Source organism: Plecotus auritus (genome assembly GCF_963455305.1).
Source record: "Plecotus auritus genome assembly, chromosome: 12".
Lineage (NCBI taxonomy): Eukaryota > Metazoa > Chordata > Mammalia > Chiroptera > Vespertilionidae > Plecotus > Plecotus auritus.
In genome coordinates this window covers 15319999-15340875 of record NC_137778.1, presented here as the reverse complement: position 1 = coordinate 15340875, position 20877 = coordinate 15319999, and the positions used below count along the sequence as shown (strand labels likewise).

The following is a 20877-nucleotide window of genomic DNA, read 5'->3' as shown; positions in this document are numbered from 1 at the left end:
TAAATATACACATACACACACACACACACACACACACATTTGTGTGTATATATATATATATATATATATATATGTATATGTATATACACATTATATATATATATATATACACATATATATATATATATATAGGCATATCCTTATGATGGAATACTACTACATAAGCATTTAAAATGATGTATTCGTGCAAGGTTTAAGTATATAAGTCAACGTCTGGATATATTAAATTTTAAAAAAACAAGCTATAAAACAATAGAGTTCTAATTTTAAAATCATGAATTTTTTTTTTAAAGATTGGTTAAGAAAATATGACAAAATGTTTTAGTGGTTTGCCTTTGTGGTAGTGAGAGTTTTACTTTCATTCCATGCTTGTTAGCCTACATGAATATCAAAGTGGTACAATTTTATTTTTTTTAATATATTTTTATTGATTTCAGAGAGGAAGGGAGAGGGAGAGAGATAAAAATATCAATGATAATACAGAATCATTGAGCAGCTGCCTCCTGCACGCCCCTACTGGCAATCGAGCCCACAACCTGGGCATGTGCCCTGAATGGGAATCGAACTGATCTCCTGGTTCATGAGTCCACACTCAGCCACTGAGCCACACTAGCCAAGAAAAGTGGTACAATTTTAAATGTATAACCAGATGACATGAAAACATTCAGGCTTGTTGGAGCAGGGACGACAAAGCTATATGTAGGTCAACCCTGCCCGAGACTCTCCTGGCTACATCGTTTTCCCCACAATTTGAATATTATACATTTCAGAGCAATGGACTAGGAATCAGAAGTCCTGGGCTAAGAGCTTTGAGGAATTCACTTGATCTCATTCATAATATGAAGGTTAGATCTGAGGGTCTCTATGTTAAATATAGCTCTACATTCTATAGTTTGGACACTCAAGGATTTCCTAAAATAGTGATTTTCTTTAAGAAAAGTTCATTGGGGCTCTCATTCAAAGTGCTTATCCCTCCAAGATTCAAATACACTGCCCACACCCATTCCCAAGCCTCCCATTGCACATTTCCTTCCAGTTTAAGCAGTCAATGCATCCTCTTCCTTTCAAAATTCTGAAATGGCTTCTCACTGACCATTAAATAACATTCACATGTCTAACTTAAACAGGCATGTATACAATCAGGCCTCCACAATGAGGTCTCACCCTATCAGAGTCATTCAACCAGCATACATAAACAGCACAAACCAGACTCTACGCTAGGCACTAAGCACTACCCCTCCATAGAATTCCATGTGCTGGCCACATAATGTGAAACTAAAATCAGTTTTCCCAATGGCATAGTTTGTGGTTTTCTCTTTTAGTGTTTTTGCTCAAGAATTTAAGTTATTCCATTTTCTTTAATCATACAGCAAGTAGTACATATCTCTTAGTTTTATACTAAATGTGGTATCTGTTCACTAGTCAAGATCCAAAATCATTGGTCAGTCATCTGTTTTGAATATGCTACCAATAAGTCTCACATTCTGTGTTGCTGTGCTCATAGTAGGCACACACGGCAATAATGATCACTGCAACACTAAAATAGCAGTTAACATTTATAAACTACTTACTATATGTAAGGAACTATGTCTAATATTTTGCATGCATTATTTAACTTTTCCAAGCAACTTTATGAAAACCTTATTTGGGTAGGGTTAGGGTTAGGAGACTATAGTAACTGGGTGCCCTGGGAAAAGAGGAACATCTGACCCAATCAAAAGTGAAAATGAATAAGATGGTTTTATAGGGTCTAGCATGCCCTGAAAAGCTAAAGCCATACGCCAACTCTGCTCAGAAAGAGAAAGGTTTCCTGTTAGGATTGAGCAGAGGGTCATTGAGATAAGGCTCCATAATGTAATTGACGGCTAGCAATTTATAAAGATCCTTTTAAATTCAGCCAAAGGTCCAAGTGCCATTACCACTGCAGCCTAGACCATCAAAGGGGATATGTTATGCTAGTTTCCCATATCACTGCTGGGATTGGGAGTGGGTCTGGGAGTGAGAGGGTGAGAGGGTGGGGATGCAATAGGGGAGGGGGGAGAGCAAGGGGGCGAGGGGGACTTGAAACTACCAAATAAGCACAGTACATCTTCCTGAGCATAAAGCCTTTTATATGTGTGGAAGGGAGCTGGATATTGTTTTACCATTAAAAGAAACCGAGATCTATTATGGAACAGAATGTAAAATTTACATGGATTTGCAAGATAAAAGACTTCAAAGGAACTTCAGGATCATATTTCACTAGTCCCCTGGGGTACCCATTATATATTGCCTCTACAGTCAGAAGTACTTGGGTAGAAAAGTTTGAGAGGCACTTCAGGAGGCAGACAAGGTATATTTATTGATTTCTGTGAACTTGCTCAACTAAGGAGTCTGAGAACTGGGTTCATTGGTTTTATCTGCTCTGAAATCCCTTGCAATTTTCTGCCAGAGTCCTTAAACAGGTAGATAATGACCAACATACTGCATTGAATGTGAATTGCCACAGTGTCTGAATACTCCCTATTAGCATAATATTATTATACATTAGCCCTAATTCTAATTCTTAGATTAAAATTGTAAAGATATACCCTGAAACTGAATTGCCAAAAAGAAGCCTGAGGCTGTGAGGCTGTCAAAAGCACTTCTCTAAAACCACTATACTTGCAAAATCTATATAAAAAGTTTAAACATAAACCAAGAATACTGATTTATATATAAAGCTACACAATAGCTACTACAAACACCAGGCGACTAGTCTATAGATGTGACTAAATTCAAAAGTAGAAAACTTATAGAAATAAAGGCCAAATAAGTTTGTGAAGTTATTTTCAGAATAAAATATGGTGAAGCCGAGAAATCCCCTTAAACTCCTACCTTACATTTTTTAAATCTTAAAAAAAAGCAGAAACATTTTAAAAGATAAATTCTACCATGTTTTGTCAATTTTCAAAATATTTTTCTTATAACACCCAAGTGTTAAGTTTCCATGCATGTCCCCTTCACCCCCACTACATTCTACATTTGCAATTTCCAGTGGCCTTATTCTGCACAAGTGTAGCAGTACTACAGGCATCAAACTAAGTGAGGGGGGGGGAGAATAAACTATTCCCTAAAAAAATAAAACAAATTCCCAGATTTTTCCCACAAAACCTCAAAAAAAGATGGTGATATCAAAGAATCCTAGATACTCTTCTTTCTGAGTCAAAGAAATGATGTGTTGATTGACAGGGCTTGAGCTGTGCTGCTCTGTGAGCCTGGCTCGGCTCTGCGTGCTACTAAGCTTCTTGGAAAATGAGGACAGCCAGACCTCTAACATGCTTCCTACCTGTAATTTTATGATTCTGAAAGTGTTTTCAAAAGTACTCGTGAGCCTAACTTTTCCCCTCTCCGTTAACTTAAGATGCCCAAAGAGTGAGATTATGCTAAAACGAGCTAGCAATGCTCAATTTTCCTCTTTCTCCTTTCTAGACCCAACCACTCCTCCTTTTCTCTAAGAGACCTGGTGGCAAGTGAAATGAATCAGTGTCACTAAACCTGTTATTATCTTTCAATGTAATGGAGACAGAATCAGCTCCAGGCTAGATTTCCAATCATCTAAAATTTTAAGGAAATCAAATATATGAGAACAGTTTAGTAAAATTCTAGAACTCTCCCTTTAGTACAATTATCATATTCTAACACAACAACAAAGAATCTTACTGATTCATACTCTTATTTCACAAGTGAATAAACAAGTTCACATAACAATAAAACTATCGCAATGTAAAATGTACTTTGACTACATCGATTTTACTCACGTTCAACACCTCATAGAACACTCTTCAACAAGCCAGGGTATTTTTCAAAAAAATTATGCTGCCTTGGTAGCCCATGTTGTCAAAGGGCTTGCTAAAACATAGGAGGGTTTTATAGTCTTTATGATAATCAGAGTTTACTGAGTCTCCCTCCTATAGCCAAAAATAATCATGTTAACTTGACCCCAAAACCGTAACTATAATAAGCCTCACTCCTGAAAAGTAAAGGAGTATAAAAACAGCTTGCACTCAGGAAACCCTAAAATGTCTATATCTGTATGAGAAGTGAAGGGAAAAAACAAAGTATCCACCCAGACTTGAGGCAGTAGGAAAGACAAGGGACAGACCACGTGATCTCAGCACTACAGACATCATACATGGTATCCACAGGCTCAGGCCCTGCCTTTTAGTACTACATGATTTAAATTACATAGATCTGTCAAAGACATCACTCAGAAATAACCAAAGATAATGCTAAAACTATGCTGGAAATTTTACAGAAAATGGAAAAAGCTAGAACATGCATCTCAGACTGAAGCTTTAAATAAAGACTAACCTTTCTACAAAGCTTTATAAAGAAGAATCATCTCGCATTTCAAGCAACTGTGGTGCCTGCGGCATCCCAAACTCAGGACGCACTCTTTAAGAGACATTCCTGTTACAATGTGGGATAAACCAGGGAACCTCATGGTACGCAGGCAGTCTTTGACGGGTCTGTCCAGGTATACCTACAAACTGGTGACATCACTTGATTCTGTTCCCTGGTGCTTCTTCTAAGGGAGACACACAGGTCCTCGCATCCTTCAACTTACTTCTAATACTAACAATACAGTTGCCCACATCCATCCCAAAAATCTCTAGAGACAATTCCACAGCCTCTATCAGGCAGTATGTTCTGTTGCTATCTTCCTTCCAGTACATGGTAGAACACATAGGAAGTTTAGAATTTTCTTAGACAAGAATTTCCCGTATAAAGAACTTATAATTTAATTTAGAACAAGTATTTAAATATTTTTCCTAAACTGTTTTCCTTAACTACTTCAAAGAAATTATAACTGTGGAACTGTTATTAAGAGGTCATATAAACCTCAATGAAAAAGCAGCAATTGTTACAGATAAGTTTTTATGTAACAGTCAAATTAAACCAATATTTAGATGCTGGGAGAATCTGTCACATAAATGACTTAGCACTCTATCCAGATATCATAATGACAGAACAATTTTAAAGGCAAGCAACCGTCGCAACTGAAACAACTGAACAGACGATCAAAAAGGCTGCATGGGGTGACCAGGCCGGCATGGGGGTTAGTAAGGGCCGACCAAACGACTGAGCAGCGGGCTGTGTAGGGCAACGAGGCTGGTGGGGGGGGGGGGGGGAGGGCAGTTAGGGGTGACAAGGCCATCGGGGGGGGGGGGCATTAGGGGTGATCAGGCAGGCAGGCAGGTGAGCAGTTGGAGCCAGTGGTCCTGGATTGTGAGAGAGATGTCTGACTACCAGTTTAGGCCCGATCCTTGGACCGGCAGTTGGACATCCCCCAAGGGGTCCCAGATTGGAGAGGATGCAGGCTGGGCTGAGGGAACACCCCCCGCCCCCCCGTGCATGAATTTCATGCACCGGGCCTCTAGTAAAATAATAACCAGTAGTAAGTATATTTTGGCGAGGAAGGGTAAATACATTTTTCTAATGCCACAGAATTTTTTTCCAAAATACTTTCTAAATATTTTTTCCAAAATAATTTTTAAAAACTGACCTTAAGCCCACTGGTGTGGCTCAGTAGTTGAGTGTAACCCATGCACCAGGAGGTCCCGGCTCGATTCCCGGTCAGTGCACATGCCCAGGTTATAGGCTCAATCCCTAGCAAGAGGTGTGCAGGAGGCATCAGATTGATGTTGATGCCATGTTTCTACCTCTCCCTCTCCCTTCCTCTCTCTCTCAAATCAATTTTTAAAGAAAAACATTAAAAATTTTATTTTAAAAAAATTGACCCTAAGAATTCCAACTCTTTCTTTTGAAAAAATAAAAATAAATGTAAGTAACAAAAATACAGTAGCTTTTGGAATTCAGTGAGTAAGACAATATGAAAATTAAGCCGCATTCTTATAAACCTTACAACTAAACATCATGTACACGTTTATAGTGTCAGGAAAAAAAACTGGAGTAAATTTTCTATAAATTCTAAGTGTTCAGTAAGATTAAAAATGCTGTTGTAAGCAATCAAAAATTTGTTAACCTGCTTCCAAGGGAGCCAGACTTCATTAATGGTCTTAGGTTGGAGTAGAGCGCAGTCAAAAAAAAAATCTATTGTCAGTGACATACTGACGCACTTGGACCGAGGAAAAGCACATCTTTCTCTGCAATGAGTGTTCCACGTCAGCTAGAGCGTGGAAACATTAGTGCTGTGTTCCTACACAGACAGCCTTTCCCTGCAGCATCTGTTGCTAATTGAAAGGGACTAGAATTACAAAATTCTAGTCAATTTCTCTCACCAGCTCTTGCTGTGTATAAAGATTTTCTATGCAGGGGCTGAGCATTAGTCTTCCACTACAGCTGATGACTAAAGAGCAAAGAGAAAGAAACACAGAAGAAAGAATGTTTTTGAATTATATGGAACCAAAGTGCAAGAAGAGGGACAGCTAAGCATATCTTTTGTTAGGTTGGTAAATTACCATTCTATAAATACAACCATTCACCTATAAAGGTCTATTAATGTCCTACTTAACCAATAGTATATGTCTTCTGTTTGGGTAGTTCCTTTTTTTATATAAATCTTCAAGAGTAACTGTCAATCTTATACCAATTATGTCTTTTATTTCTAGCTCCTAGACACAGTGCCCGGGACACAGGAGCCACTTAATAAATGTTTGTTGAGTAAATATATCAATCATGTGTTTGGTAGCACTGTTCATTCAAGGCATTCAAAACACCTAAAAAGGCCTCATCACATTCATTTCTTTAGGTCCCATTGGGCACTTTTACATGTGGCAGGCTAGAAAGTTTCAGACGTGATCTAAAGCGTGCTCTGCCTGCTGGATGAAACAAAAGTAGGGTGAGAATGGAGCCAGGCAGCTGATGACTGCAGTAGTCCAGGCAAGACATGACAGTGGCTTGCACTGGGTGCTGCAGGGACCCTTTCCAATGCTCCCCTCTGCATCCCTACATTTAGTTTGTTCTGGCACGAATAGCATACGGCAGAGGAAAGAGCTAAAAAGCCCTGGGAGCAGGAAGAAGACAGGGTTGGGAGGTCTCCGAAAGTTTCCCCTGCCCCTTTTCAATGTAAGGAATCTAGGCCCACAAAGACATGAAGTGTGCTATAAAAAGATGTAAGCAGGCTCTAGTATCTGGCTGCTGGCCTAGTGACATATTTAGTCATCATTAGAAATTTTATTTAAATGTTGTCAAAATCAAATTCATTTACGTGCACTGTAGGACAACCTAGTTTTCTCCAAAGATATTATTTTAGATTCTAGAGGCCCGGTGCATGGATTCGTGCACCAGTGGGGTCTCTTGGCCTGGCCGGCAGTCTGACATCCCCCGAGGGGTCCCAGAGTGCAAGAGGGCACTCTGCAAAGTTGAGTGCCTTTGGCAGCTCCTGCATTGAGCATTTGCCCCCTGGTGGTGAGTGCGCGTCATAGCTACCGGCCAGTCAGCCAGTCGGCTAGCCGCTTAGGCTTTTATATATAGAGATAAAGACATATTTTTTTTAAGTTTCCACAAACAAGACTAAATGTTTCGAATGAAAGCAAAAATAAAGTCCACACCAAACTATGAGAATCAAATTTCATTTTAATTCCAAGTTTAGATTGCTCCTATAATACATTGGTTCTCAACCTTTCTAATGCCGCAACCCTTTAATACAGTTCCTCAAGTTGTGGTGACCCCCAACCATAAAATTATTTTCTTTGCTGCTTCATAACTGTAATTTTGCTACTGTTATGAATTGTAATGTAAATATCTGTGTTTTCCGATAGTCTTAGGCTCTATAGTCGCGACCCACAGGTTGAGAACCGCTGCTGTAGAGCCTAAGACCATCGGAAAACACAGATATTTACATTACAGTTCATAACAGTAGCAAAATTACAGTTATGAAGTAGCAACGAAAATAATTTTATGGTTGGGGGTCACCACAACTTGAGGAACTGTATTAAAGGGTTGCGGCATTAGAAAGGTTGAGAACCACTGCTCTAATACCTATAACCTAAATCATCAAAGTTTAGAAGTTTAAAGTTTAAAAATGTATTGGTACAAAACCGTTGAAAGAGACTGTGCCTTTGAAACAAGGTAGTCAAAGGCAGAAGAAATTTACTTGCCTAAGGTCTGTGCAGATCTCAATTCTCAGGGTGAGAGACTAACTAGAACCTGGAACTTGCATTTCCTACCCTAGCATTTCAAATGGCCATTTTCCTCCTTTTTTTCTAATTTTATCCTATTTCAAACGATGTTGGCTGCCCAATTAGCATTTCTACATTGCATAAAGTCCTCCAACATTGTATTCAAATGATTATTCAAATGCAGTATTTGTCAAGGAGGGTATCTGGACTGTTTAGAAGTGGCCGGTATCACCAATTCGTTAGATTATTATCCAGAGAAGGCCAATGACAGAGGCTAGCACTTTGCAGAGAGAAGTCTGCAAGGCTGGGGCTCTGCTGCCCAGGTGGCCACAAGGTGAAGGGAGGGGTGTGGGCTGGGTCCACCTTTCGCGCTTTCTTGGCTCATCCCACTCGCTAGCCTTGCTTCCTGACACCACAGTAATTCAATTACCTGGAACCCTGGGCCTGTTTTGTTATACGTGGGGAACTGGATGTAGGTGTACACCACCGTCAGCTCAGTCTAGGCTTGACAAAGTACCAAATTCTGCATTTCTCCCACTACCCAGCTCTACTCTTCCTGTTGTCGTGGTGACCTGGCAGCCATGTTCTGAGGTTTCCTGCAATTATCTGCACAACTTGAGTCAAAACTCCTTGATTTAACTTGATTCAGCATTCCAGGCCAAGAATTACTTGTTCAAGATAGTTTATAGGTGTCATTACTATACCGTATTCTTGTGAAATAAAATGAGAAACGGGTAACTACCATATGACTTCTGGTTGACTGATTATAATTATAATTCTGAGCTCTATACAATCTTGCTTTCTCTCTCACCCTGCATTTCTAGTAGGAAAAAAACCAACAGCATGCTCCATTTTCCATTGATCATATCAACAACAACTCCATTCTGAATAGCCATTGGGTGTCACAGTGTTACCCAGCCAACGCCATTAAAGTTGATTGATGGGAAAAAGGCTAACTGAAAATTGTGAAAATGACAGACGCAGCTCCCTCTCTCTGCGGCTCTGCTGCTCTGTTAGGCGGGCAGAGCTACATGCACTGCTAGTAAAGGAACTTCAGCAATTTAACTTGCTTTTTTTAAAGTCTTAGCATTTTAAAAGATTTATTTGAAGAAGTTTTTGTGAATAATTGCTTAGGAGAAGTAAGCCCTGGCTACTTCATGGAGATTAAAAATGACAATATTTTACATGGTAGAGAAACTGGTGATTTGGTCAAAGTAGCTAGCTAACGGTTTATGAGAGCTCCAGGACACATCCTACCTAGGGATGGATCCTAAGGGTCTAGAACCTCAAACGCATATTTAATCTTCTTTACTTCAGAATGGCTTTGCCTGAACAACTAAGACTCGAGTTGACTTGAAGCTCTTCTTGTTTATCCTAATAAGGCTCTATATTCAGGGCACAAGTTTCTTCAATATACAAGAACTGCATCAGGGAATGCTTTCACTACTCTATCACAAACTTGAAAAGTTACTGATTCTCTTTCAAAGGTACGGAGTTCATTTTTATGACAATAGCAACTGAGGGCAAAACATTAAAAGTACTTGGTAATCATTCAAGGGACACACTAAAACGTTTACTATGAACAAGAAAGCTACTGTTGAAGTTTTGCTTAAGGATACATCAAACAGAAGATTTACTGTTGTGAGCTATAATGTTTAAGTATTAACCACAAATATTTTACTCTTAAAATTACTTCTAAAAGCTACCTCTTGCCTTTTTCTTCTTTCTTTGGGAGTGGGAGGTGGGGAGAGACTACACCAGGGATATACCTGTATTTCCTGGTTATATCATTAGTATTTCAAAATATACATCAATATTTGTTTGCTTTCTCTATCAACTTTGCATTCCTAAAATTAGACTCCTCATCCCAAAATTCTCAGATCTAAATGATTCTTCTTTAAATAATTTTGTTTGCTGAGACTCTTGGCATTCAAATTTCACCCTACTCAAAAGTTGTCTTGGTTTTTTTCCTCTAAATAAAAATATTTTCCATAAATCCCTCATTTCTACAATATATTTTATTTTCCCTCCCCCCACCTCACCTGAGGACATGCTTACAAAGAAGGAGGGAGGGAAGGAAGGGAGATCAGTTGCCTTCCTTAGGTGCCGTGACTGAGGATCAAACCCACAACCCAGGTATGTGTCCTGACTGGGAATCGAACCAGCAACTTTTCATTGCATGGACAACATTCAGCCACCTGAGCCACTTCAGCCAGCCAGGCTCCACAATACGTTCTTTATGTACAACTCTATGAGTAAAAATATCTACTTAGAAAGTTCCCCAAGTGAAATAATTATTTTTAACCCTATCAATGTTAGACAAGAAATCAATATTTGCCCTTGGGGTAAAATTCTTGCCTTAATAAGATGGACTTGAATTTTGACTATATTTTGTATAAGAAGGAAATTAGATGATTTGACATCTGTAATCTTTTTTATACTCAACTTATCTATTTTACTACCAGTAAAGCAAGTCCTGGAAAGTCTTAAGTAACTTGCACAATAAGGTCATGCAATGAGTTAATGGCTGATATGGGACAAATATCAAGGTTTAGCAATTCTCAATTCCATCTCAAAATTTTAAACTTATGATAGCCTCATGATATTTTAAACCACTCATGATCTGAGTCCTAGATCTAATTATCAAATACGTAACTATCACATAGAGCACCATGCTTAAAAAGCAACAAATTGTGTGTGAAACATGTTTATGGAGAAGGGCATGGGAGACTACTCTCAAAAAATATATTCATGGACTATATGATAAAGTCAGGCTAGAAGAGCAAAGGAAGGTAGTAAATAAATGTCATGCTCTAAAACTGAATTTCAGAGATAGTGTTCAGCAAGATTTTTCTATGTTTCACTTTTCCCTGTCAGCTGTGAGCTGTTTCCAAGTGTGAAATCGCCTACGAGAGGAAGCAAAGCTGTCATTTGACATCTGGGAGCGTAGAGATTGGGATGCAGTAAAGAGCATTTTAGACTTTGTCAATTTACACTTATATTCACCTATAAATTCTCAAGTCTAAAAAGTCCTCAAGCAAGACTGCTAAAAAAGACTAAGAAAAGAAAAATACTTTCTTGACATTTTAGTTTTTCTTAATACTTGAAATTTTATAACAAAAATTATTCTATATTATGATAAATAGTTGCAATGATAAAACACAAGAAAACCTTTGCGTGCCTGTGTATGTGCAAATAGAAATAAAATCAGAGTAACTACAAGGAAGTCCTCTGAAGAAGAATAATCAATTTTCTCCAGTTTTTATTCTATAATCTCTCACAATGGAAAATAGGGGAGCCTGTCTAAAAGTCTCTTAATACAGCATCTGAAAGTCTCCAAATATGGAAACTGGACACTGTTATATTTGTATTGTCATGCTATACAATCTATTCCTACTTTGGGGACAATTTCTTTGCTCTTTGCTCTTCCTGAACTCCTTTCTGTTTCTCTGGTATGAAAGGAACCCATTTACCATGAATGATGTTTATTTAAAGTAAAACCTTTCTAGAGAGTCATCCTAGATAATCTAAGGATACAAAGTGAACCTAAAAGGAAGGGCTTCTACTTTGAAAACAGGGCTGGGTATGATCAGTGAATTCGTATTCTCAAGACCCTCTTGATGGGCCTGCAGCTGCAGCCATTTATTTGCTGGCTTTTTCACAGATGTAGACACAGAATGCTCCATGGTTTTTGTCTTTTTGTTGTTAGATTTGTTTTCTTTAAAATAAAAAGTCGCAACTTTTTAAAAAACATTCTTCATTTTGTTACAGAAGCTTGTCAACATCAGACATCCTTGGCAGTATATATACATTGTTGAAATGACTGACTTTTTAAAATCTAAGATCACAAAGTTGGCAGAAAACTATGCTTAAGTAACAGAAGGTGATCATTTGCATTTCAAAATTTATCTATCTTGCTTTTCCCCTCAATTAGACCAAAACATGTTGATTCACAGGTTTCTGTGTGTGTGTTTCTTTCTTTTTTTAAACTTATTTATAGAGCAGAATAATGGCCCCCCTGCTAGTTTGGCATTTGCTCAAGTTTCTGTCCATGTAAATCGAATCTGTTACTGGAAATTTTTTCTCAAAATATAAAGGCACATCATCCACAAGATAAAAAGATACCTTGCTGATACTATAAAGTACAGGGCAGGTGGGTAATGTTTTTAGGACAAATATGTGATAAGGATTCCCAGGAGGGAGGAGTGGAAGGGGTAGAGGTTGCACACTGTTTAAACAGAAGTGAATCGTTTTCACCATAATCTTGTGACAACTTCACTTTCTAAGCAAACATCATCGGCTTAATATGCTTTAGAGTTACTTGGACAATAATACGAAGGTCAGCGATGGGAAATGGAAGGGCAGGGAGGTGGGGAAGAATTAGTTAAACCCTAAATGTTTCTAAGGGTAGATAGATCATAAGAGGACTAAGTACTCTATGTCCCGCTGTATTCATTGATTTGTGATTTTTAAGTGACGAAATACTAGTATATTATCATTACTCCCACCTCTTTGAGAGAAGGAGGAAAGCCTACTTGTAGTTTTTATCAGTAGGACTGCCCTTCAATTTTGAGATGCAGTAATTTATAAATTTTTGCTCTAATTCCCTTTTGCATTGTAAGCAAGGGGCAGGAATTCACAGACTTAACTAAGTCCTGTAACTCTCTAGATTTAAGATCATCTAACTTAGAACACTAGCATTGCTTTTCAGTTAAGGCCATTACAGGGGTATTGGTTTTATTTTATCCTATTGATAAAACAAACTGAAAAGCCCAAGGAATGAAGAGACTTTCCACATTGTTCAATGCAAGCCATAATACTAGGGCACTTTTGTAACTCACAAAGCTTGAAAGTACAATTCTTTTATGCAAATAATTAAAACAAAACCCTTCTTCAGACTACAGCTTTTTTTGAATGTTAGTGAAGGACAACCTGGAAGATGAGAGCAAAAATCCATTAATGGTAGACTGCCACCTGCTGGTCAGTTGTAAGAATTGTGATTTCTGAGGGGGGAAAAAGCTTAAAAAGTAGAACTTGGATACTGATCTATTAAATTCAGTATTTCAGGACACAAAATTGAAAGTTGTATCTATTAATGAGTGTGGTATGATTCTGTTCCACACATATTTAAATTCTCAGGAGGTCAACATGCTATAATATAACAGTAAACATGACTGTACTTTAAACTGAAGAAAAATAATCTGCTGGAATGCCAAAGTACAACCCTACAGAGTTTCCAGTAAGAAAGTAACAACACTAACAGGAAATAATGAGTCAGGTATAAACTTTAAACAATGCTCCATAAACCTTTGGTTTTGATCTAAGGTTTATACTGCACTTGACTTCAAGGTTTAATAGGATTCCACTTTTTAAAAATCCCCAGATTTAATTTTTATTCTAAAACCTCAAATTCATTATAACTAATACGTGTATTTTCTTACCAAATTAGAAAAGAGGAGAGTCTGTTAAGAAAAAAAGAAAAAAAACCTAGATAACCTTAACAAAGTGATTTTACTATGAAAACATTTTTGTTATCCCATTAACTAAATCATACTAATAAGGTTTCAAAAAACAGCATAATATTATGTATTTGAGAGAAACAAGAAAATGTAAGCATGCTCTATTGCCCCTAGGAAGACATAAAAACAAAGAGCCCTAATTTGGGAGAAGAAAGAGAGTAAGGTAAGAAGAAAATCCAAATCATTGTTTTCAGAACATAAGTTTTAGGATATTTGCCCTGCAAGTTGAAAAACTTTGAAATTCCCCATTACAGAAATCATTCTTAACAATGAAGGTTGCAACTAAAACAATATAGCTCCTTCAATCCTAATTATAATCATTTCCCATTATGCAGGGAAACAATGTTAGCATCAATAATACACTGGTTAGCTAGTAAGCACTTAAACACTGTATTAATCAACAACTAAGCAGATCATGTCAACATAATCAGCTTGAACCTCCTCTGAAAGCCCGTGGGGTGACAAATGAAGCAGCTTTGGCTATCCAAAGCGGCTGACTGCTGGGCAAAAGGTGAACAAACTTTGGATTCTGACAAAGAGAAACTCACTCCAATACAATTCATATGCTTAAGTGACCTGTAGTTTTCAACAAAGGATCTAACATCCCTAGAAATAAACCTCTAATTAAAAGAATAAAGACAATACAGTAAGAGAAAGAGAAACCTGTTGTATCAAATATTTAACAAAATAGGCTATTTTAAAACAAGAAGAACATGCTTCCTAAAATTTCTCAAAATATGGAATGAGCTCTTTAAAATCTACTCTAAATTTTTTTTGAATTCTATATTTTACCCATATTTTTAGCCTTAGGAATTTTACCTATTTAATCAATTACCTCTCACATCTTAATAAAAATCATCCATTTAAAGAGGCTCAGGGTATTTAAAGTTCTTTCTAAACACTAAGGAGTTAAGACATTTCTAACGAGAAATACAAACCCATTTAACAACAAATACACACACACACAACTATGGATTATATAATGGTTTCAATTTCTTTTTTTGAAGGGTTAAGGAGAAAACCAAATCCAACATATATGTAAACTGCTAGTGACAAATACAACTTTCATAAAGAAATGAGAGCTGCGGGCTACTTTTGCAAGCAAAACATTGTAGGAGAAGACTCTAACCTGGGGCACAGTACATTCTCTCTATGGCATCGCTGTCACAGGAATCTTCAACCTCACTCCACCTGCTAAAATACGTTAGCTGAATGTGTCCTAAAAACAAAACGACAGGAGAAATCAAAACATTTTTCTCTTCCATTTTCTGCAGAAGTGAACTGTAATTACTCCTTTTGTAGCTAAAAACAGTATCATTAAGAATAATGGCATCATTAAGTACTAGAAGCTATTACTGGGGGTGAATTTGCTGCACTGATAATGAAGCTCTAGATAGGAAATGAAGATACTAATTACAAGATAAAACGCCTACTCAGTTAATTGGAAGCAACAGCGAATAAAAAGAAATGCATTTGCAAAAGTTCCTGACCTCTATCATTCAATAAGATGTTGTTTGGGTTCAAATCGCGGCACACAATTCCCTCTCTGTGTAAAGCATCAAGGGCTACCACCATCTCAGCTGCCCATCTCTGAATGCAGCCCTCTGGGATGTAAAACCTGGAGTGTAGTGCTAATTTTTTATCGAGGTCCTCAAAAATCTTATGTATCTCCTTGTCTCCTCCTAGTGCTAGCCCACTCGCTTCCTTAGTCACAGAGTCTCTCTGAAATAAAGTCTGTTCCTCTTCAGTCAAATCATCAGCTTGATCTGTAAACAGCAATACTTCCTCAGTTTTTAAAGTGTCCATGTCTGCACTGTATTCGTTAGCACCTGAGAGTGGGTCAGAAGCAGGGAATACGCTTTCCTCTGTGTTGTTTGCAGTCACTGCCGACTCGACCACTCCAAGTCCTTGAAAGTTAGGGTGCGGGCTATGCATCAAGGAAATGTCTGAACTACTATGATCAACAGCAGCTGCAAATAACATCCCAGGACTCCCCTGTACATAGTGTTTCTCTGTTATACCATCAGGTGGAAGCCTAGAGGGGTCACTCAATTCTTCTGAGCCTTCTTCTTCCTGTGCTTGGCACTGTTCAGCACGAAGCCTGAGGCATAAAACATCGGGGGCTTCCAATAGTTTACTTTCTATTATGCCTACATTAGTCTGTGTAAACTTAGTAGGTCCCATTGCTGCACCATCTTTTGTTGGCTCCAATTCACCAGGTAGGTTTACAAGAAGATCAGGCCTTCCTTCATCAGTACCACTAATATCATCAAAAGCAGCATCTTTAAAAGAAATAACTGGGACAGAGTCATCAGAGCCCCTGCTAATGGTGTCCTGAGCTACAACCTTGCTTTCACTAATATTAAAACTCTTGTCTCCATCCGAAAGAGTAAAAAATGGTTTCAAAGGCTCTGACTTCAGACTATACATTTTTTCTCCAAAATCAAGTCCTAGGAGTTCACTAGTGCTATCCTTACTGTCTATCCTAAAGAATTCCATGGAGCTGTTTTTAGATCTACTGAGAGAATCTGATGTCCTTGGAGAGCTAACTGTTTCCAGGTCATCATTTCCAGGGAAAAATTTCAGCTCATGTGCCATCAGCTGGGTGCTGGGGCTGTTGCTGTCAGCAACAAGGTGCATGGGGAAGCCTTCAACAGCTTTGGTATCAACAGCATTTCCTTCAGTCTTCATGAAAGGCTCCTCATTCAGTGACCCTGGTTCAATCTTTTCTTGCCCATATTCATTGCATAATGTTAAATAACTAGTAGTGAATTCTTCTTCTGAACTTGAGCCAGAATCTGGCCATTTTGGCGAGCTATCTTGGCCATCATCGTCTTGGTTGCTATCATCTTGAGAGCTCAGGGTAAGACTACTTTTCAGAGGCAGAACCTGAAGCGTGGGTCCAGCATCGCTTCCTCTGGATTCAAAGCTGCTGCTGTCCTGAGGACTGGAAGTCGGCTGTTGCAGGTGAACTTTCGTAAGTGCAGGTTTTTTCACTTCCTCGATGTCGAAGCTTTCTTCAGGACTTCTGTTGAGAAATTTACTGACATATGACCACAGTCTGCCACCTGTAAACAAGTACAACAAAAAAATTTTTAAGATCCCTAAATTAACAGTTACTTATTGAAGTCACTAGAAAAGCAAAAGGTATTCGAATAATCAGCTATGAGCCAGTCAAAGATACCCACCCATTAATATATCCAGTATGCTGGAAGACAAGCATTTTAATAAAATGTCTTTTGTTATTGCTGACTGGTAAGTACAGTGTCAGCATATCCCCTAATATCAATTATTTCTGAAATGACAACCTATTTCTTCCTTTGAAGGGAAATTAGTTATAACAACTACTAACATGAAATCTCACAGCTGATTTTCTGCTTTAAAGTTAAATATAATTTAGCTTTAGAAATAGCTGATTGTGTTCTGATTTGTTTATGTAATAATTTTTTCAAGCATGGCCCCTTGGTCAAGTGGAAATTCATAAATAAGTGCTGCTTAAAACTGTATCCTTCACTGGTAAAAAAAAAAAAAAAAAAAAAAAAAAAAAAGTCAATAATTTTATTGCACTTTGAAAATGCCCAGTCCAGGATTAGTGGGGAGATTTTGTATCTGGTATATAATTATGCCATTATAAATGACATATTAATAATATTTTCCCATTTTCTCCCCTCCTCATACACATCATGTGTGGTATGAGACTAAGTAATGCAATTGAATATTAATTGGCAGCCATTAATGAGGCAAGCTATTGTAATTCTAATTATGTATTCTGATATATACCAGAAACCTATAAAAACCAAAAACATAAAAACCAACTTCACATAAATCACAGAAATAAAATAATCCAATGTTTTACCAGCAATACTTGTTAGGTAGCTATTTCACCTTATTTTTTATTTGTTTTGTTTTTATCATTAAAAACTAAACCTCTTTTGCTAATTAGAATCATTGATTAAATAAACTATAAGCATCCAAAACCTACCAAAGCTCTACTGACTAGAAACAGTATTACAAAATTAAATTTGATCCCAAAATCTTAAAAACAGTAATTGCAGAAGCATACTTGGTGAAGATATAACTGTAGCTTCCAAAAGTGAGAAATCGTGTGTTAAAAATGAAACCCTTTATTAATAAGGTGAAAGCAACTTTTTTCAGCACATTTTTAATGCTGTTATTAAGCATTACCATATTATCATATACCAAGGGTAAGTAAATCTTAAGGGAAATAATCATTGACAGTCAATTACATGTGTAAAAAGATCAATGGAAGCATCCAAAAACACTTTTTCTACTTCTCATTTCACTTCTAGAGGAATTTGATAAATACATAAAAAGCTCCTGATATGCCTCACATAGAGTAACTGCTCAATAAAGGTTAACCGTCATAATATTAATCCTAAAATACTCAAGCCTCTCCTCTACCAGTGACGTACTTAACATTCTTCTTCCATTTTGATAATAGTTAGTAGTATAGGACATTATGGTGTTTAAACATTACCTTCTCATTTTTTCTTAGCTAACTTTCTGTTCTCACTAGTTTATACTTATTTTTTCTTATTTCCCCATATTAAAACTTAATTTTAAACATTCATATATGGCTTTGAAACTCATTCACTCATACAAGGAGCTATGCATTGGTTCCATCTTAGTCTTTTGACAACAGTAACGACACCCTTCTTGTCACAAATAGCTCTACTGTGGCACACTAACAATAATGCCTAAACCTGAAGCTGGGATTCCTGTATGCAATCTAAAAAAATTATGTGTTATTTTCAATTCTCCTAGATGGTGACTACTGTAAGGACAGAACCACGTCTTTTTCGTTTTTGCATATGTATTTCCTACATAGTGCGCAGGACATGACAGACAGTCAATGCTTGTTAACTTGGATGGCAACTCATCAGGAGACATGCCATCACAAAGCAGATAGTATCTTCAGCGTGAAGCTCCAAGGATCAGCAGGAAATAGCATGTACTAAAGTACCAGGAAAAATTTCATTCATTCTTAGGCCAATTCTACCTGGATGAGCTGCTGAAATCTAAAATTCAAGGTGCTTAAATTCTTTATTTTTGCTCCCCAAATCACTTCCTCTTTCTGACTTCTGAGCCATTCTGTCAGAAAAGTTTTGGACCAAACTTGGATTCTTTTCTCTTCCTTTTTCTCTCTACAATTTTCCAAGTCCTATAGAATCTATCCATAATGTTTCTCACAGTCTTCCTCCTCTTTTAATTCCTTTGACCATTCTGTGTTTCTTGGAATAAAGTTATAGCTACAACTTAATTGCTACCATAACTGCTTCCAATCTAGCATAGATCTTATTATGTCATTTTTCAATTCAAGAACCCAAATCCGACAGAAACCAAGATGGCGGCATAGGTAAACACCTAAACTGCTGCCTCGCACAATTTCAAAACTACAACTAAAAGACAAAACGGACATCATCCAGAACCACAGGAAGGCTGGCTGAGTGGAAATTCTACAACTAGAAGGAAAGAGAAAAGCACACTGAGACTCAGAGGAGCTGCAGGAGGTAGAGGTACTGATACACGCACGCGGAGAGGACTGGCAACTAAGTGCGTGGCTGGCTTTCTCAAGTGGGAGGGAGACAAAAGCTCCCAATGGCACTGAACTCCAGTTCCGGGCGAGACTCTGGGGACCCAGACTCATATAGGGTGAAACTGGACTGTCAGGAAAGAGAAAAGCACACTGAGACTCAGAGGAACTGCAGAAAGCAGAGGTACCGAGGCGCGCACGGGGAGAGGGTGGGCAACTGAGTACGCGGCTGGCTTTCTCAAGCGGGAGGGAGACAAAAGCTCCCGACTGCAATGAACTCCAGTTCCGGGCAAGACTCTGGGGACCCAGACCCATTCGGAGAGAAACTTGACTGTCTGGAAGCGGGCAGAACTCGAGGGCAGCTTTCTCTCAGAGGTGCTTGCAGCGATTACCACGGGACACTGAGACACAGGGGCCTATTAGGGCAGGGCTGACGGGAAGCCAATGCTTTCTGCTCCGCCCTGATACTCCGCCCCATCCAAGCTGAGCACAGAGGCTTTTGCAAGTCTTATCTCATCAGGGTGTCTCCAGCACAGAAGTTCTCCCAGCATAGACAAAGCTGATCCTCACAGCCAATTGGCCTGGAGGTCAATTCCTCCCAGTGATACCAACAAAAATCAAGGCTTAACTACAACAAGACTGTTCACACAGTCCACAAAGGGGTGCACCAAGAGTGTCCACCTCAGGTCACTGGGGAGGCTGAGCCACTGGGCTCTATAGGACACCTAGCACACAAAGCAACTCTATCAACTCAGGGAAGTAGCCAAAATGCGGAGACAAAGAAACAGATCACAAATGAAAGAAATGGAGGAAAGCAAATGACTGGATATAGAGTTCAAAACCACGGTTATAAGGTTTTTCAAGAATTTTCTAGAAAAGGCTGATAAATTTAGCGAGACCCTCGAGGATATGAAAAAGGACCAACTAGAAATTAAGCATACACTGACTGAAATAAAAAATATTATTATACAGAGATCTAACAGCAGACTAGAGGATCACAAGAATCAAGTCAAAGATTTGAAATACAAAGAAGCAAAAAACACCCAACCGGAAAAGCAAAAAGAAAAAAGAATCCCAAAATATGAAGATAGTGTAAGGAGCCTCTGGGACAACTTCAAGCGTACCAACATCCGAATTATGGGGGTGCCAGAAGAAGAGAGAGAGCAAGATACTGAAAACCTATTTGAAGAAATAATGACTGAAAACATCCCCCACCTGGTGAAAAAAATAGACTTACAAGTCCAGGAAGCGCACAGAACCCCAAACAAAAGGAATCCAAAGAGGACCACACCAAGGCACATCATAATTAAAATGCCAAGAGCAAAAGACAAAGGGAGAATATTAAAAGCAGCAAGAGAAAAACAGTTAGTTACCTACAAGGGAGCAACCATACGATTGTCAGCTGATTTATCAACAGAAACTATGCAGGCCAGATGGGAATGGCAAGAAATATTCAAAGTGATGAATAGCAAGAACCTACAACCAAGATTACTCTACCCAGCAAAGCTATCATTCAGAATTGAAGGGCAGATAAAGAGCTTCACAGATAAAAAAAAGCTAAAGGAGTTCATCACCGCCAGACTAGTATTATATAAAATGCTGAAAGGTATTCTTTAAGAAGAGGAAGAAGAAGAAAAAGGTAAAGATAAAAATTATGAACAACAGATATATATCTATCAACAAGTGAATCTAAAAACCA

General features: G+C 38.1%; 1 protein-coding gene across 3 annotated transcripts in view; it reads right to left on the bottom strand.

Moving 5' to 3' along the window:
* RPS6KC1 (ribosomal protein S6 kinase C1) overlaps positions 1-20877 on the bottom strand; it is a 134936-nt gene that overhangs the window by 12041 nt on the left and 102018 nt on the right. For all 3 annotated transcript variants that reach the window (XM_080647944.1, XM_080647945.1, XM_080647946.1), the window contains 2 exons: positions 15115-16692; positions 14754-14843 (listed from right to left, as the gene is read on the bottom strand). In XM_080647944.1, the coding sequence (XP_080504070.1) occupies positions 14754-14843; positions 15115-16692 (1668 nt within the window). The remainder of the gene's footprint in view (positions 1-14753; positions 14844-15114; positions 16693-20877) is intronic.